Source organism: Eumetopias jubatus, unplaced genomic scaffold (assembly GCF_037043125.1).
Source record: "Eumetopias jubatus isolate StellerSeaLion01/CBP00866 unplaced genomic scaffold, mEumJub1_p1.0 scaffold_7, whole genome shotgun sequence".
Classification (NCBI taxonomy): Eukaryota; Metazoa; Chordata; class Mammalia; order Carnivora; family Otariidae; genus Eumetopias; species Eumetopias jubatus.
In genome coordinates, this window is record NW_028274813.1 from 143,277,528 (window position 1) to 143,295,999 (window position 18,472).

At 38.7% G+C, this 18,472-nt stretch overlaps 1 protein-coding gene across 3 annotated transcripts in view; it reads right to left on the bottom strand.

The window, feature by feature from the left end:
• The window catches only part of GABRB3 (gamma-aminobutyric acid type A receptor subunit beta3), a 468,239-nt gene that overhangs the window by 9,106 nt on the left and 440,661 nt on the right, over window positions 1-18,472 (bottom strand). For all 3 annotated transcript variants that reach the window (XM_088025217.1, XM_028087275.1, XM_028087274.2), the window contains 2 exons: window positions 13,679-13,831; window positions 7,164-7,408 (listed from right to left, as the gene is read on the bottom strand). In XM_088025217.1, the coding sequence (XP_087881343.1) occupies window positions 7,164-7,408; window positions 13,679-13,831 (398 nt within the window). The remainder of the gene's footprint in view (window positions 1-7,163; window positions 7,409-13,678; window positions 13,832-18,472) is intronic.

Here is an 18,472-nt window from a genome sequence, read left to right on the forward strand (position 1 = left end):
AATAAATTACCAGGATATAAAATCAATGCACAGAAATCAGTGGCATTCCTTTACACCAACAACAAGACAGAAGAGAGACAAATCAAGGAGTCGATCCCATTTACAATTGCACCCCAAACCATAAGATACCTAGGAATAAATTTAACGAAAGAGGCAAAGGATCTGTACTCAGAAAACTATAAAATACTCATGAAAGAAATTGAAGAAGACACAAAGAAATGGAGAAACGTTCCATGCTCATGGATTGGAAGAACAAACATTGTGACGATGTAAGTGCTAACTAGAGCAATCTACACATTCAATGCAATCCCCATCAAAATGCCATCCACCTTTTTCAAAGAAATGGAACAAATAATCCTAAAATTTGTTTGGAACCAGAAGAGACACTGCATAGCCAGGGGAATACTGAAAAAGAAAAGCAAAGCTGGCGGCATCAGAATTCCGGACTTCCAGCTCTATTACAAAGCTGTCATCATCAAGACAGTATGGTACTGGCACAAAAACAGACACATAGATCAATGGAACAGAATAGAGAGCCCAGAAATGGACCCTCAACTCTATGGTCAACTCATCTTTGACAAAGCAGGAAAGAATGTCCAATGGATAAAAGAGAGTCTCTTCAACAAATGGTGTTGGGAAATTGGACAGCCACATGCAGAAGAATGAAACTGGACCATTTCCTTACACCACACAGAAAAATAGCCTCCAAATTGTTGAAAGACCTAAACGTGAGACAGGAGTCCATCAAAATCCTAAAGGAGAACAGAGGCAGCAACCTCTTCCACCTCAGCCACAGCAAGTTCTTCCTAGAAACATCGCCAAAGGCAAGGGAAGCAAGGGCAAAAATGAACTATTGGGATTTCATCAAGATAAAAAGCTTTTGTACAGCAAAAGTAACAGTCCACAAAACCAAAAGACAACCGACAGAATGGGAGAAGATATTTGCAAATGACATATCAGATAAAGGGCTAGTATCCAAAATCTCTAAAGAACTTATCAAACTCAACATCCAAAGAACAAATAATCCAATCAAGATATGGGCAGAAGACATGAACAGACATTTTTCCAAAGAAGACCTCCAAATGGCCAACAGACACATGAAAAAGTGCTCAATATCGCTAGGCATCAGGGAAATCCAAATCAAAACCTCAATGACATACCACCTAACACCCATCAGAATGGCTAAAATTAACAAGTCAGGAAACGACAGATGTTGGCAGGGATGTGGAGAAAGGGGAACCCTCCTACACTGTTGATGGGAATGCAAGCTCGTGCCACCACTCTGGAAAACAGTATGGAGGTTCCTCAAACAGTTGAAAATAGAGCTACCATATGATCCAGCAATTGCACTCCTGGTTATTTACCACAAAGATACAAATGTAGGGATCCGAAGTGGTACGTGCACCCCAATGTTTATAGCGGCAATGTCCACAATAGCCAAACTGTGGAAGGAGGCAAGATGTCCATCGACAGATGAATGGATAAAGAAGAAGTGGTATATATACACAATGGAATATTATGCAGACATCAAAAGGAATGAGATCTTGCCATTTGCAACGACGTGGATGGAACTGGAGGGTATTATGCTGAGTGAAATAAGTCAATCAGAGAAAGACATGTATCATATGACCTCAGTGATATGAGGAATTCTTAATCTCAGGAAACAAACTGAGGGTTGCTGAAGTGGTTGGGGGTGGGAGGGATTGGGTGGCTGGGTGATAGACATTGGGGAGGGTATGTGCTATGGTGAGCACTGTGAATTGTACAAGACTGATGAATCATGGATCTGTACTTCTGAAACAAATAATGCAATATATGTTAAGAAAAAAAAAGAAGAAGGAGATAGCAGGAGGGGAAGAATGAAGGGGAGTAATTCGGAGGAGGAGACGAACCATTAGAGATGATGGACTCTGAAATACAAACTGAGGGTTCTAGAGGGGAGGGGGTGGTGGGATGGGTTAGCCTGGTGTTGGATATTAAAGAGGGCACATTCTGCGTGGAGCACTGGGTGTTATGCACAAACAATGAATCATGGAACACTACATGAAGAACTAATGATGTAATGTATGGTGATTAACATAACAATAAAAAATTATTAAAAAAATAACATTAAATTAAATAGTAAGCTGATATATGTAAAACAAAATTTATCTAAGGTTGAGCCAGAGAATAACCAACGTTGGAAGATGCTTGCTTTTTTTCAGTCCTCATGTGGCATTTATTCTTTCCCATAATAATAAATGATTTACTATATGCTAATTAGAACCTCAGAGGACTGGAATTATTTTCCTAAAGGTAGAAAAAAAAGAAAACATCGCTTAACTCTAAAAAATGTTCTTTGCATTTTATGTAATATTTTAAGTATAACAAAACCATGAGATACAAAGCCCAGTGGTCCACTTAGGAACATGGATACTTCACTGGAGACTTGCACACGAAGGGTCCAGACTTGTGGGATTGTTCATGTAAAAAAAAAAAACTACTATATATCTGGTCTGTACCATGCCCTGTGCTAGGTGAAAGACCCTAATAGATGAATAAGAAAAGATCCTTACCCTTAAGGGGTCTAGCAGGTAAGAGTTTTAAGTAATCAACAAGCACATTTAAAAAAAAATACTGCATAATGAACCTTAAGCACATTTTTAAATACATGCCATTAATACTGTCTCTTTTTTATAAAAAATGCCATATGAAAAACTCCCTTTAATAAAATCTAGGAGATTATAAATAACCACTTTGTAGAATTAAATACCAAATGAAGACAAGTCTTTTTTATAGGAAGGGAGGGGAATATTTTGTGAGAAGCTAATTCTGATCAATATCAATGGTTCTAATGATTTAGCTTCACCTGACTTTAAAAAGATGCATTTAAGAACCTTACCCTCTCTTTCCACTAGAAAAGTGAAAAAACACACCACATCAGCAGAAAATGGTGCTCTGATGATGACTACTACTCATTCATGGACACACATTCCATGAGCGTTTACCACATCTGAGCCATGGTGTGCATATTTTGGTTGATATGAAAAATCAAATGCTGTTTAGCAGAGAAAGCATGGTGGCCACGTGAAATGTAGCATGCCATTTCACAAGTGCAGAGCATGTGCCATGGAATTTGGGAGAACAGGGACAAAACCAATTTCTTGAAGAAGGGAGTGACAGAGGCAGGACAGACACAAGTAGAAGAAAAAAAAAATCCTGGGCAATGTCATGGAGAAGAGCATCTGGCTTAGGTCTTGAAGGAGGGGAAGATGTGGACAAAGAAGAAAGGGATTCTGGAAAGAGAGAATCCAAGGCAAAAAGATGATAATGTACACAGGGATTTTGGGAAATATACAGGGAGAACAGAGAAAACACAAGAAATGAGGTCAACTGAATGTTGAGTTGATTTTTCAAGATTTAATGACAAATTTGTTTGAATCGATATCCTGTCTTCTCAAGTTCCTTGTGGCCAGTGCTGTGCATTTGGGAAAGGACTTCATGAGGGCAGAGATCTAATTTTGTGCCCTTGATTCTAGTGAAGGAAACCTACCTTAAGGGAAACCAAACCCAATATCATCAATAATTTACAGAATTAGAGGGTTCTTGGGTGCTTTGGACATTTATGGCTACCTTGCAGCTGTTTCAGGACACAGCTCTTGTGAGGTAGGTCTCAATAACCAACACCTATTTCCCATGATTTCTATTTCAGAGTGGGTGAACACTTGTAATGGAAACAATAATGTTGAAAGTAACTTGAACATATATTGGATAATAAGAGCTTAGTGTAAATTAGTTTGGATGCTTCTGACTTTTAGTTTTACATTTACATAGTTTTCATTTAAAAGTGAAGCAATGTGTAGAAAATTTCCAACATTATAAGAAGTTTTTTTTTCTAAAAGAATTAAAGGAGTTATTAAAATGTGTTAAGTCTTAGAAACCAAACATTTTAAACAATATGTCCCCAAAAGACACTAATCTTCTCCTATCATCTAAAATTTAAATCTTAAAACAGATGGAAGTGGTGTTGGTGAAACATAAGACTGAAATGCCCTGTATAGAATGATAGATGATGACTTGCATTTTTTAAAGCATTTCATGAAAACAAAATTAAAGCATTTCATGAATACTTCATATTTTTAAAAGTTTGTCTCATATCTACTATAATTAGAATCAATGATTTTAATATAGTTTTTCTTCCTGCTCTATAACCCTAAGAGGCCAAATATTCAAAGGTGGAAAACATCTCATGCAGAATATATCACAAAGGGGTTTTCATTTTTTTCTAGAATCTCTCACCAGACTGGCACTTTATTGATACTCATTCTCTAATTATCTTCACGCTTCTATATAAGCAAAATACTCTATTAGAAAAATTTAAAAAAAAAAGGTATTTGTCATGTGAGGAAAGAAATCTTGCTCTTTAGTAAGAGGAATGATGTCAAGTCTGCAGCTCTAATACCTTGGAAGGAATTACAAATTTCTGCCACTTCATGAAATTTAAATACAATCAAAGACTAACTCTTGAGTATAGATACAATTCAGGAAACCAAAGAGGTTATGCACAAATAAATTAAGGGCATGATTTACATTGCACCACTGGTCTGAGGAGAAACTAAGTGAATACGTGAACCGTTTGAGCATTCATGCATCAACCACTATGTTAAAATAATGTGCAACCACTGAATATAAGGAAAATCTACTTAAGGTTTTATAGTAAGGTCAATAACACCATCATCCCAAAGATAGTCATTGAAGGCACAGATCCCTCTTGGTGGCCTGCAGAGCCCCTGAGGGTACCACCCTGATATCCCCTTATTGGACAGGAAAGGTGACCTCAGAAAAACAATGGCAGTGAAAATCCCTGTGGTCAGCCCAGTGTCCTCTTTCAGTCTAAGGACAGATGCAGCCCTCTGAGCCCCATCTATAACACAGATGGGTTTCCCTGAGGTTGTTGATGGCCATGCTAACAAACGATCTTGAAAGATATCACTAAAAGTGAATGAATGAATAATTATAATTACAAAGAATTCTTGAAGGTATTGGCCAGGTGCATAGTGACATTTCTGTTTTGCATGAAGTTTGTGATTCTTTTCTTGCTTTCCCTTAACTCATCCACATCACATGATATAAGCTTTTTGGGAGGTTCATTTCCATCTGAAAATTATCACTAAAGTCTTAGATGTGGGGGGCGCCTGAGTGGCTCAGTTGGTTAAGCGACTGCCTTCGGCTCAGGTCATGATCCTGGAGTCCCGGGATGGAGTCCCGCATTGGGCTCCTTGCTCGGCAGGGAGTCTGCTTCTCCCTCTGATCCTCCCCCCTCTCATGTGCTCTCTCTCTCTCATTCTTTCTCTCCAATAAATAAATAAAATCTTTAAAAAAAATAAAGTCTTAGATGTGGGTCAGCAATAATTTTTAATGCTTATCTTTAAGAATATCAAATATGCATTTAAAACTAGTACCTATGAATTTGTATACCAACTTTAGACCTTGACAGCTGATCTACAATTATAGATTTTTAAAAATATGAACATATAAAGGCTTTAACAAAACTGCTGGGGAAACAGAGAAACATTTTCAGAAAAACAATAAAATGGCCTTGTGAATAAAATAAAATTTTCCTCTGCATCTGATTTATAGTATAATATCTGACGTAAAATATTTTTCATATTCTGCTACTTTTCTTTGTGCATGTTAGAGGTGTTTCTGTTTTTGCTTTAAATTTTAAGCTTCACACTCAAAAAGGTATTTCTGTAGCACAACCTGACTGTTCTAAACCATCTCATTTAGGAGAAAGGAAACAAATTTATGATCTGTTTAAATTATGAGGGAATTTGGAAAAACAGCATTGTATGTGTATGTGTGTCTGTATATCTGTGTGATGAAAACAATAATGATGTGATGAATTCCAGTTTCCTTGGAAACAGCATGACCAAAGCATATTGTGTATTCATAGTAGGATGTAGACGTATTTAGAAACATAACAGTGTGGTACTAAGTATATTTTCCAGTAAGAAGTTCAGGATAATTTTGCCTATGGAAGCCTAATTTTTTTCACAGATCCTGAGTTTCTCTGACCAACTCTATTTATGTTTTGCTGAAGGGATGGGAACCATTTGCATTCATTTAACTGCCTGCATTCATTCATGAATGTTTGTGAACCTATTCTGGGCCATCAGTGGTCTACGGACACAGCAAATACTCTAAGGAGCTGTTGCATTTCTCTAAGGAACAGACCCATAACATGTACTAAGAACACGTACTAAGGGAAAAAGCAAGGAAAGACCACAGGCTTGAGAAATAAGTAAGTTTAGCAAGAAGAATTAAATAATAAAGAAATGTAGGAGCAAGTGTAGCGTGTAAACAGGGAGAAATATATTTTTGAGAACTTCATGGGGTACAAGAGGTAAAAAGATAAAGACAAAAATTACATAGAAACTATAATGTACTTTCATTAAAGTATTCTTTATAATTGCAATGACATATTTTTATTAAAATAAAAATGAAATGACATGTAATTGCAAAGTTACTTTGTAACCAGAAGGATGTAAGGATGCTGAGCTGGGCTGGAGGGGGTGGACCTAATTTGTGGTCTCTTTCTTAGTGTACAGCCCAAGGGCTTCCTAAAGCAATGCACCATCCTTGGCTACTGCTATCTGGCTATGCTAGGCTCTGACTTTTGCGAACACACCCGGCAGGGGACAGGGCCTGGGCAGATCTATGAGAGCCCTTGAACAGAGCACGGTTCCTCCCTTGCACTAAGGACCTTGGACTAGGGGACTATGCCAGATAGTGGGTGGATGAGAGACGGGTCTGCCCACACTGTAAAAGAACAGTGGCGTGCTGGACAATAAAATTTGTAATTTTATCACTAAAGGAATATTGCAACATTTTGGAAACATGCTTTTGCTTGTCAAGTTCAGAGCCAACATCCCACATGGTATTCACATGTTCTGTTCTTTTCAGAGGAAACTGGAAGCTTGTGGTTTCTCCCGCTTCTGCACTAATTTTGGTTTTATATAAAACTCAGTGACTTGCAGGAGGCAACATTTCAGGTTATAATCAAAAGCCCACACAACTACTTAAAGGTCATGCAAGTAACTGTAGTGACTGATAAGTGGTAGGAGCAGGGTGGGTCTGTGAAAGGCATGATGGGTGCGTGGTCAGGCTGGTGGAGGGCCTACCCGGTTGCTTTCACTCTTGGAACGGTCATTCTTTGCCTTGGCTGTCTTTTCTGCAAGCTTCTTCTGCCTTTGAGGGCCTCTTCCAAAGAAAATGTAGTTGACAAAGGCATACTCCAGAAGGGCCAGAAACACAAAGACAAAGCAGCCCATGAGGTACATGTCAATGGCTTTGACGTAGGGGATTTTGGGCAATGTCTCCCGAAGGTGTGTGTTGATAGTTGTCATCGTCAGCACGGTCGTGATCCCTACAAAAGAAACAAAAGGGTAAGAGGCTGCGGATTTGCAGCTCCATTCCTCAGTTTCACTATTGTATTTTCTCAAAGAGCTCAAAATAGTTGGAGAGAGTAGATTGAATATTATTAGGTGATCAGAAAGCAACAGAGCATGAAACATGTATGGACATCAGGTCACAGCTCAGGTCAGGAAGCTGACATCTCTGCTCTCTGGTGGGGCACCACCCCATGGCACCTGGCTCACAGGGAGATGGAATGGAGAATATATGCAGATGTGTAGGCAGCAAAGGAGAATGTGCTTTTTAGGAAAGTTGGAAGAAATGAAAATAACCCCAGAAATTAACATAAAACACTGTGTGTCTGGATGGAAGCTTCCAAGAAGAATGAATCTATGAAGACTCAAAGAAGAGGGTCACCTATGGCCATTAGTGAGGGCTCAGTGAGCCTGCTCGTCAAAAGAAAACAATTCTTACCACAATGCTTTATGAAAAAGGGGAATGAGGCAATGATTTTTCTTTTTATTTTTTTAAGGATTTTATTCATTTATTTATTTGACAGAGAGAGACACTGCGAGAGAGGGAACACAAGCAGGGGGAGTGGGAGAGGGAGAAGCTGGCTTCCCATGGGGCAGGGAGCTCGATCCCAGGACCCTGGGATCATAACCTGAGCTGAAGGCAGATGCTTAATGACTGAGCCACCCAGGCGCCCCAAGGCAATGATTTTTAAAACTGATAGCAGACTTGGTCCAGTCCTGAGCTTAAAAAGAAAGGAGTACTTAAAAAAAAAAAAAAAAGAAGAGGAGTACTTCAGGGAAGCTCCTGAGGACAGATGATTTCAGAGTCCTTTCCCTCCTCAACTAAGAGTCTATACAAGCTTCTCAGAACATGCGTGGTGAAGTCAAGGGCTAATGAATCTTGCCATATTCCGGGGGAACTGACCAGATCCTTTTTTTTTTTTTTAAATCATAATGTTGAATTCTCTAGATAGTAGTATGTGAATGATTTCTGTTTCCCTAACAGAGCTAAGTCCAGTCTCAAAAACACGTAAGGACTGTATTTTGCAATTATACCATAGCAATGGACTTTTTTGTTGTTGTTTTCAATACAAAGATTCCATATTGGATAATGTGAAGCCACAGAAAGGAGGGGACATGTCGGTGACATGACTAGAGTTTGTTGAACTGAGTGAAGTCATACATGCAGGAAGGATATGGATTGCTCACTTCTTGGTGGGACAGTAAATGCTACAGCTGACTTGCTCTCTCTTAAGACAGCTCCAAAGGGGGGCGCCAGGGTGGCTCAGTCTGTTAAGCATCTGCCTTCCGCTCAGGTCCTGATCCCAGGATCCTGGGATGGAGCCCCACGTCTGGCACCCTGCTCAGTGGAGAGCCTGCTTCTCCCTTATCCCTCTGCTGCTCCCCCTACTTGTGCTCTCTCTCTGTCAAATAAATAAATAAAATCTTAAAAAAAAAAAAGACAGCTCCAAAGGGTGAACTCTTTTCTATCCATTCAGCTGGTGCCACTGAATGCAATTATCCCTGTGTCTTCAAGGACCCAATGGAGAGAAACACTTCCTCCTCATTGCTATTCATGCCTTCCCTCAAAAAGGAGACTTCTGAAAGTGAGAGCTTTAACCATGGTCCCTCAGCCACAGCAACCTGAAAAATATGATGTCACTGAGGCCAGGGGACAGTGCAGGCCAGAAAGGTCAGTGTTCCCAAGATACAAGGCAGAGCCCAGACCACCTCTACAAATGATTCCTCCAAAGGCACTTCTCTGAGCCCCCAGATCCCACCCAACTCTCCAATGGAGGGTTTGTACTTGTTAAGCATCTTAATTTGATGCCCTTCAGGTTCCCATCCCATCGTTGGAGGTAAGCATCCTTACCCTGTGTGTCCTACAGAGAGAACCTCCAGACCACAGATCTCTACGTGCTTGGGACCATCTGGAGGGCAGGGAATAAAGCCCAGTCTTTCTGTCACTAGCACATGCTTTCCTTCCACCCACCTCTAAACTGCTATGAAAAGTAGAGGAGGGAACTGAGGCACTGAGAAACTATTTTTGTGTGTAACTGCAAACCATGATAGCTTATGGAATATATGGAAATAGAATATGTCAGAATATTTTAAGATTCCCCTTTAAAGTAACATTCATGTGCACCTGGGGACTTTTAAAATTCGAAAATGGCAATGGGATAATTATAGTTTACAAATAAATGTGAAAACACCACGCAAACTCTCCAAAATTAGGTGTGCTCACCATTATTCAAAAATTTTGTAATTTTGCTGCCGCAACTTTTTTTCCTTCCAAATGTACTAGGAAAGCATGAATGCTGTGGTTCTCTCCAGCTGACTATTTTGAGCAGACATATATGACACAGGCCTCAGTGGATGTCCTGGGAAATGGGCTGAATGAACACAGGGATAGGAAGAGCCAGCATATGTCACAGGCACTCAGCCTGGGAAAAGCAGCCCTGAGTAAAATGGGACAGCAACCTGGCTCAGGCCCATCAGCTCAGGCTCGAGGAGTATGGTTTTGGGATGAGTCGCCTTTTGGGCTCACTTTAGCTCTTAGTTTAAAAGGCCAGTACATTTACTAATTCTCTGTATCATTTTACTTCCTATCTAGATATTGTGGATGATGGTGGACTGTAGTGATTCACAGACCTGGATGGTACAGCCACATGGCCGAGGCCAAAAACCTAGCCCTGCCACTTCCCAGCAGCATGACCTGAGCCTTGATGGTCCACACCATTGTCTACAGCTGCTGTGAAGTCTAAATGTGATGCCTGAAAACCACTGGTGATATGTTAATAACGGTAACTGGCATTGTTAACACTAATAACAACAAATAATTGTATTTATTATTATCATTACAGAAAAATAAATTATTCAGTAGATTCTGGCTTCCCGGAGAGACACCCACAGCCACAGCCTTGCTTCGAGCTTCCACCCTTTAAGGGGACCCATCCAACTGCAGTACAGGAGATGACTGGTGCTTTCCATGTTCTTTGTATACTGATCGAGCTGTTCAGTCTTTCTACTAATTGTTAGCCTCAAAATATTTCTCACTTAGATTATGCTAATATCGTATTTGAAAAACTGCATTTATACAGATGACTATGAAATAAAAATATAATTTGCATCATTTAATCAAAAGATATTTTATTTCTCTTCTTTGTGATCAAAATAATGTGGCCTAAATTATTTTAGTTTAAATTTTCCCTTTTAAAAGGACCGGTACTATTATTCACTATTATTCACTTCGGGGTTTTGAGGAAGATCATCTAATTACACCTCCCAACTTTGCAACCTGATGGTTTGTAACACTAACAATTCAACAGATCTGGGAGTCAGCCCCTGATCAGTAGAAGCCTAAAACCCTGAAGCATACAGAACAGCAGTGCAACACAGCTTTGTGAAGGACCAGTGTTTCCCTTCTCAATAGAGAGACAATCCCAGACAACTGCAGGTCCAACAGAGCCCTATGCCAGAGAGGGTGTTCCATGGACATCTTTGCTGAACACTCCTCTGCACCGACCTGTACCTCTAAGATCTCTTTCAGAAATGAGGTGCATTCATCATGGTGCAGCCATTCAGGATGCTGATAACAGCACTCAAAACATTTCAAAGGTGCGTTGCAAGACAAGACAGGTAGAAAAGGGTTGGGGGAGGAGAATTTCTTAAATTAAAGCCCCCAAACCATAGCCATATCTTCTTAAAGAGGCACAGAGCACATTAGCATTTTGAAGATTCTGAGGGATCCCTCAATAGTAATAATTAATAATAGTTCTTGTTTAGCTTACTTTTTTCTTTTTGATCCTTTTTTACAATGTAATAGACAAGATAACTCTTGCATGTACTTTCCACTGACACCATAGGAATCACCTGTAGTGGTTAAGGGAGAGAATCCTGGAGTCAGACTAACTGGATTAAAATCTTTCTTCTGACACTTAAAATGTCATATGACTTTGTACCAGTTATGTAGCTTCTCTGTACCTAATTTTCCTGCTCTGTCAAATGGGAACAATAACACTGCTTATTGTGCTATGGATGTTCTGTAGAACAGGTAAGGTAACCCCATTAGTGGCCTTGCAGAGAAACTGGTACCTGAGTATTCAGCAAATTTCAGCGTTAATGATTATTGTGTTGTTATTCAGTGTTCATGACCCTGTAATATACTTTCCCTTAGTTATTGGAGGTGACCTAGTGACATTTCCTGATCCCTGCAGACCCAGGCTCAGAGACCCTGTTCTACATAGGCAGAAGGTGGGACAAAGGGAGTGAGCACGCTGGTATCCTACATTGAGAGCTGGACCTGTTGGACTGTTTTCTGCTCAGACCTGTGGCCCTCGGGTCACAGCTGCCTTCCAGACCCCAGGCCTCAGGTTCATCCAGACACTGGCAAATGCCCATTCACTTCTGCCTCTGTACTCACATCTGCCTCCCAGAGTTGGGACATCTGTCAGAACCTGGCACTCCTCCAATGGTGAAGCCTTAGCAACTCTGGGCAGACCATTCCTTTGTCCTAGCAAAGCCATAACAGGATGATTTAGATTTATAGTCATAATGCTGTTCTGTTAGAAAAAATGGAATCTACTTTCACATACTGTAATGAGGTTGGGTTCACTACAACTCACTTCAGATAGATTATTTAATATTGTGGAAGACAGTGTCTTACAATGAAGGAGCTATAGAACGTGTATATCTAGAAAATTTAGAAATTCACATTCAGTACACCTCACTCCTATTGATCCTAGATAATTACAGTTCTTTGGTACTTATATTTCTCTACTTATCTCAATAATGACAAACTCTCCAAGGCCGATTCAATGTGAAACTCAAGAAGGTTTAGCTTTAGAGCTCTACTTGCATAGTCTTCATTCAGACTTGGAGTGGGGTCTTAGAAATTTTATATTTGTCTATTTTAAATTCTCTTTCTTAAAGAGAGACTCTGAAAATGTATAAGCTAACAGGTCTGCAAAATTTAGATCTGCCCCTCTAAAGACATTTTAGTTCTGGCTTTTCCAGGTGAGAAGAAGAGAAAATTATTTCACGGAGAGTAATCTAGTAAAAAAAAAAGAAAGGGGAAACTTACAGAAAGGACTATTGCAACAGGGTAACCTCTGCAGGCCATAGAAAAATCCTGGAGATCTTTTTGAGGGATGCTTTTCTTACTAGACCCATTAGAAATACATAACATAGTGCTTTTAGTTTTTTGATACTTTCTTCTTTTCAAACTAGCTTTTTATTCAGCTAACACTTTTAGGAATAGTTACCTGATTTCCTATGTGTTAATCTAATCTTGAATGTAACTCTGCCAGTCACCTATCTGTGAGTCTAAACCAGACATCCGCATACATACATGTACACACATTTTCCTAGGGAAAACAGTGTCAATCAACTTGAAGTCCTGGAAAAAGATGAAAAACAAAAAAAAAAAAAAGGGAAGAAAGAGGGATAACTGGAACCCTGAATTCTTATGGTTCTCCCTAAGCTAATTTACCAGCAAATGTATTGATAATTATTTTCCAAAGTATTATTGATAATTTTGCTTTCAGGAATCGAATTCAACCCTCCCAGAGAAGGGATGCACTAGATAATTGCTCTTCAGCTCTATACTTATCTAAAATGTATTTAAATGATTATTTCATTCATGCAGCTTCATAATAATTAGCTGAATAGAGAATAATGTTTTTTTGAAAATATAAACCTTCCTTTAATAATTTAAAAATATTAGAAATATTATTGGAACCTATAAAATATACTGTACATTAGCTAATAATCCAGTTGCCAAATGACCAGTGGCCAGTACAAATCACTAGCGTTCTTAAGAATCACTCAGAATCTAACCACATATTTAAATGCTCATTAAATTGTGTAATTCCAATTACATGCTATAATATTTGACAATTTTTCTGACTTAAAAAAGATGAATACCCAATTAATCAAGTCTTCTTTCTGGGCCACAGAACAATTTTGAACAGGAGATGTTAGTCCTTGCTTTAAAATTAGTGTCAAAAATAGTTTTATTATGCAAATATTCGGCAAGCATATTTTCCCTTTCATTGGCATGAAAATTCACATTTGAGCCTTATAATTAAATTAACACATCAAGGGAATCATGCATGAAATTATTGTTTCAAGATAAAAAGTGACTGTATGGGCAAGACTGGTGTCATGATGTCAAAAAATTGTAGTTGAACTATAGCCTCTGAACTTCCTTAATACTTTAATGATACAGTTACTTTACATTTTAGATATCATTTAAAAATAGCACATACCAAGGGCAACTCTAGCCGCAGATGCATCATAATTGATCCAGAAGGACACCCATGAGAGAATCGTAATTAGTATAGAGGGCATGTAAGTCTGGAGAATGAAGTATCCAATGTTTCTCTTCAACCGAAAGCTCAGTGAGAGCCGAGGATAGGCACCTATGGTAAACAGACAAAGATTACACTGGAGAAAAGACATGGCAGACAAAAAAGTTTGCTTTGACCTCCATGGTTCAACAGCATGCATTTGAAAACCCCATGAACTGAGAGGTGGCCACTGCAATTTGCTTCTGTCTGCCTAAGGGTATTTATAGAAGAATTGGGAGGGGAGTCCATTTCAGTCAATAAGAGAATATTGAGGATACTCTTCTAAAGCCAAATGCTCAGCTGAGGACCATCCCTGGGAAAACTTTGGGAAACTAATTTAGAATACAAATAATGCCAAGTCTTGTTCATTGTTTAATTAAGGACTGTTCCCTTCTCCATTGTAAATAGGGGAGATTTGGCTCAAGGTTTTATGGGGCAAAATGGCTTTTACCAGTTGTCCCTTCTGCCCATCTAGAGCAACACTGTACACAGATACGTGAATTGCTGATCTTCATCTAAGGACATCTCCGGGCTACCCTGAGAGCCGGAGAGGCACAGACGCAGGGGGCAGTGCACGCTGCAATGATCTACTCTGACCACAGACAAGTCATTAAGGAGAGCCTCAGAGAAGCACCTTGTTCGCTTTCTTGTAAGTGAATCCCAGTGCTAATCTGATGTGTGCATCTCACTTAGTACACTTTGGGACCCCTATCACAGGGTAAGAAAATCACCCACTAATTATGTCACATTTTGTTTTATATTTGCCTTCTCTGTTTTATTTTGCTTTTCTTAGAGCAAGGCAAGGGTAGGCTCCATTTCCTCCTGTCCACTTCAACTGTCCACTGTATCAGTCCCAAACCTCCCAGCTCCTGATCTAGATTCTAGTGAAGCTGCTGGAAGGACAACCAGTGAAAACTCAATGACCTTCTCTAATCACCAACTTCCTTGCCTCTTTCCCTCCCACCGTCACTGATGGACGGTGCTCCCCTCCTGAGATTGCTGTACATTGCTTCTCTTGACCTCCTTCTACTCCAAGACTGACAAGCTACTACTCTCTTCCTGCAACCAAATATATGCATTTTCCAGACTTCATTCCATGTCTTCTGTGTTTGTCCCTACATTCTTTTCTTTAGCCACCTGATTTACTCATAAGACTACTAGTTCTATATTGAAGATAAAGACTTTTATCTCCAGGGTTCTACTTTGGTATCACCTATTTTCAGTCAGAATTATAGAAAGGAGAAAAGAAGACACCTGAGAGACTTAGCACCTAAAGGCTAACAATCTGTGAAGTTTCTTCCAGTCGTTTTTGTGTGTATGTAGAATTTCTTTTACATAGCTCTGATCAAATGCATATAGCATACTGTCATCAGAGCATAAACATTTTCATACTTATTCAAATTATTTGTAAATACAATTTAAAATTCTTCCTAATTTTCCTTCAAATATATACATATGTACTCTAGTTTACAGACATTTTCCTGAATGCTACAAATTTAGGTTATTTCCATTTTTACAAAACTATAAATAATATTCTTAAGAATATCCTTGAGTAGAGTCCTTTTTCTGTATTTGGACTTATTTCCTTAGGATGAATATGCTAAAAGAGGAATTGCTGGGTCAATGTTTAGGCTTTTGATACTTATTGCCAAATTGCTTTGCCTAAGAATCATGCCAGTATACACATCACTATGAGCACTTTATAGAATTGTCTGTCTTACCTTGTAAACATGACAATGTTCCATAATATTTCTTAAAAATAACTTTTGCTAATTTCTTTGGGAAAAATTTTCCTTTCCAATCAATTTCTTTAACTGCATACTTCCTAAATATCTGTTTTTTTTCTCTGTATTTAAGCTCATAAATGATCTGATTATACTATTTATTCATTTTTCTCATTTTTTGTTCCCCTTATTATTTTCACCTATTCATTTAAGTTCTTGTGATACTAATCCTTGTTTGTATTGTCTGCAAGCATTTTCACAGTTGTTTTAAAACTTGTAATGGATTTGAGTGGGGGATATATAAATACTTAAATTTTTTGTATATAGAATTTATCCATTCTTTTTTCCTTGTTATTTTTAAAACTTGTTTTTAGGCTTAGGTAAGTTCACAATAGAAGTTTAACCACAAACCTACTTTTAAGGTTGGTAATTGTTTCAGTGTTCAATATGAAGTGTACATGTACACTGATTTTTATTCCCCAAACAGCTAACCAATCCTCCCAACACCATCAATGGAATAAAATTTCCTTGACATAGGTTTGATGGATTCTATTATTGTTTTATATTACATTTTATGTATATGTGGATCATTGGTATGATGTGCCATTGAGCCAGGTCAGAGCCTCATTGTCGGCTTTCCCATCTCCAGATCCCTGGCCCTATGATCCATCCACACATTCCTGAAGTACAGCATGGACACTCACTGTCAACCCATACTCAAAATCTTCTATGGCTCACTGCTTTCTATAAAGGTCCAAGTATGCATCTGGGAATTTTAGTTTCTCCAAAATGTTTTCCCAAAATTAACTTCAGTTTTATTTCCTACTATGTCTCTTCATTAAGTAGACCATTTTTTAGCCCAAAGAGTGTCCTCACTGCCTCAAAATAATTGTCCATACTTTCTGTGCCTGCTGATTCACGCATACTTTTCCCTCCTTAAGAAATGTCTTTCCTTATCCACACTCCAAAACCTTGGTCAAATGCCACATCTTCCATGAATCCTTTCTTCTTTCCTCCAAATAGAAGTCATTACCTTCTTGAGTCATTTTCTTTTTCATTAAAATTATAACGACTTAACAAGGCAAGATCTTCCTTAGTACATTCTACAGTCCTCTACAGTCCCCAAGGCAGAGTTTGTGAAGTGATGCATTTTTCGTATACTGTGATACCTAGGTAAATGTCTAAACTATCATAGGTTATCAACAAATACATCTGTTTGCGTGAAAATAGGAGTATCTGGTTTAGTTATGTGACTTTCTAGCAAGTATAATACTCAAAACATTCAATATCTTTATTGAATCTTAGTTTGAAATCCCACAGCAACTTCAATATCTTTACTGAAGTAACTTCAATGTTGGATCATAGTTTGCAATTTCATGACAATCTCATGCTTTACTTATCACTTATCATTTGCTTCTCTTGTTTCAGATATGTCTCACTATATCCACTATACTTACAATAGTTTCTGTATTCATCAGGAAAGGTTGGTTTATGTTGCAATAACAAAAGCCCCATCCCCCCGCCCCCAGATCTCTGTAGCTGACAACAAGGATTTTTTTTTCTTGTGCTACATATCCACTTATGCTGTATCTGGAGCACTGCTGGGTATTGTGGTAGAAGTGCTACACTCAATTGCCTTCACATTTCCTTGTCTAAAGCAAGTCTTACTGTCAATCCTTATGTCATTGGAGAACAGTTTGGTCCCCTCCCAAGGGACAGCAGCAAATATTTTTTGAGTAAAAAATTAATCTACCATATTCCTCAACTTTCCATTTTCAAGTCAACTTTCTTAATATTTCCCAAAGTATACCTTCTTCAGGGAAACCATTCCCAACAGAGGCAAATATTGATACCTAAGTAATGAAGTACAATTGAGGCTGTTGGGAATTCTTGTCCCCTATAACATGGAGGCCAATGACATGAATGCATAGTCAAACATTTAGAAGATCATTATAGACCTTGAGGAAAGGAATACTAATCTGATTTCAAAAATACCTGAATCTCCGAAAATTTGCCAAGATATAACACAAAACTTAGAATAACCCAGACTTCATAATACAGAACTTAGAAAATTAAGAAACATACCATTTTCTTATGTATCTGTCCAGTAAATATATTCTACTTGTCGAAACTGAAGTGCCACTTCAAATCAAAACAAGTTTTAGGCATTCACCATAGGCCCTATCCATTCTAGTCTCATAACTCCAGATGTGGGAATGGTGAATGGAGCAGACAACAAAGATGAAAAAGAAGAGGGTCTACACACTCAACTAGCTCCAATTAATCCATGTCAGAGAGACTCATACAGACTGACCTTGGTAAACAGAGGTAAGAGCCCGCTGGAGATACAAAAATATTTTAGAGCATGAGAGTTGATGATGCAAGAGAGGTTTCAAGGCATCTGAACTGAGATACTATTCCTGGTTGAATAAATTTTTTTTTCAGGCAGGAAAGCAGGAAAGTCTTCAAGGTGAAAGACTCAGCTGGGCCAAATGAAGAAAAGCCTTTCGATATGCCATGAGAAAGAGACCTGAGAATGTTAATAAACACAAGAATTCTCAGAGATGTTGAGAATGTTCTAGGCCAAGGCCTTTGCATTTGATATGCATCCTAAAGAGCACATAAAAGTCTTCTTGTAGCTCTGTTAGACAAAGTCCTTACACTGCAGGGCAAATGCCATAATGTATGCTGTATCTATGGCAAAACTCCCTATATGATCATACATAGCTAGTGGTTAATAAAGTTGAGAAGTAGTGAGTGAGCTACACAAAGATATAGCCTTCAAAACAGCAATAGAAGCTTAAAAATTACAACAGAAAGGCACAGAAGCCCTAAAGCCTGTGTGCCAATGCAGATGTGGTCAGGTTCCCAAGTAGGTGCTGAGCCAACAGACAGAGGAAAAGTCCCTGAACACAAGTGCATTGTTCCAGTTCAGGGCTTCCTTGGGAAAATTACCTATCAAAGATGCTGATCTCAACCTTTTCTCCCC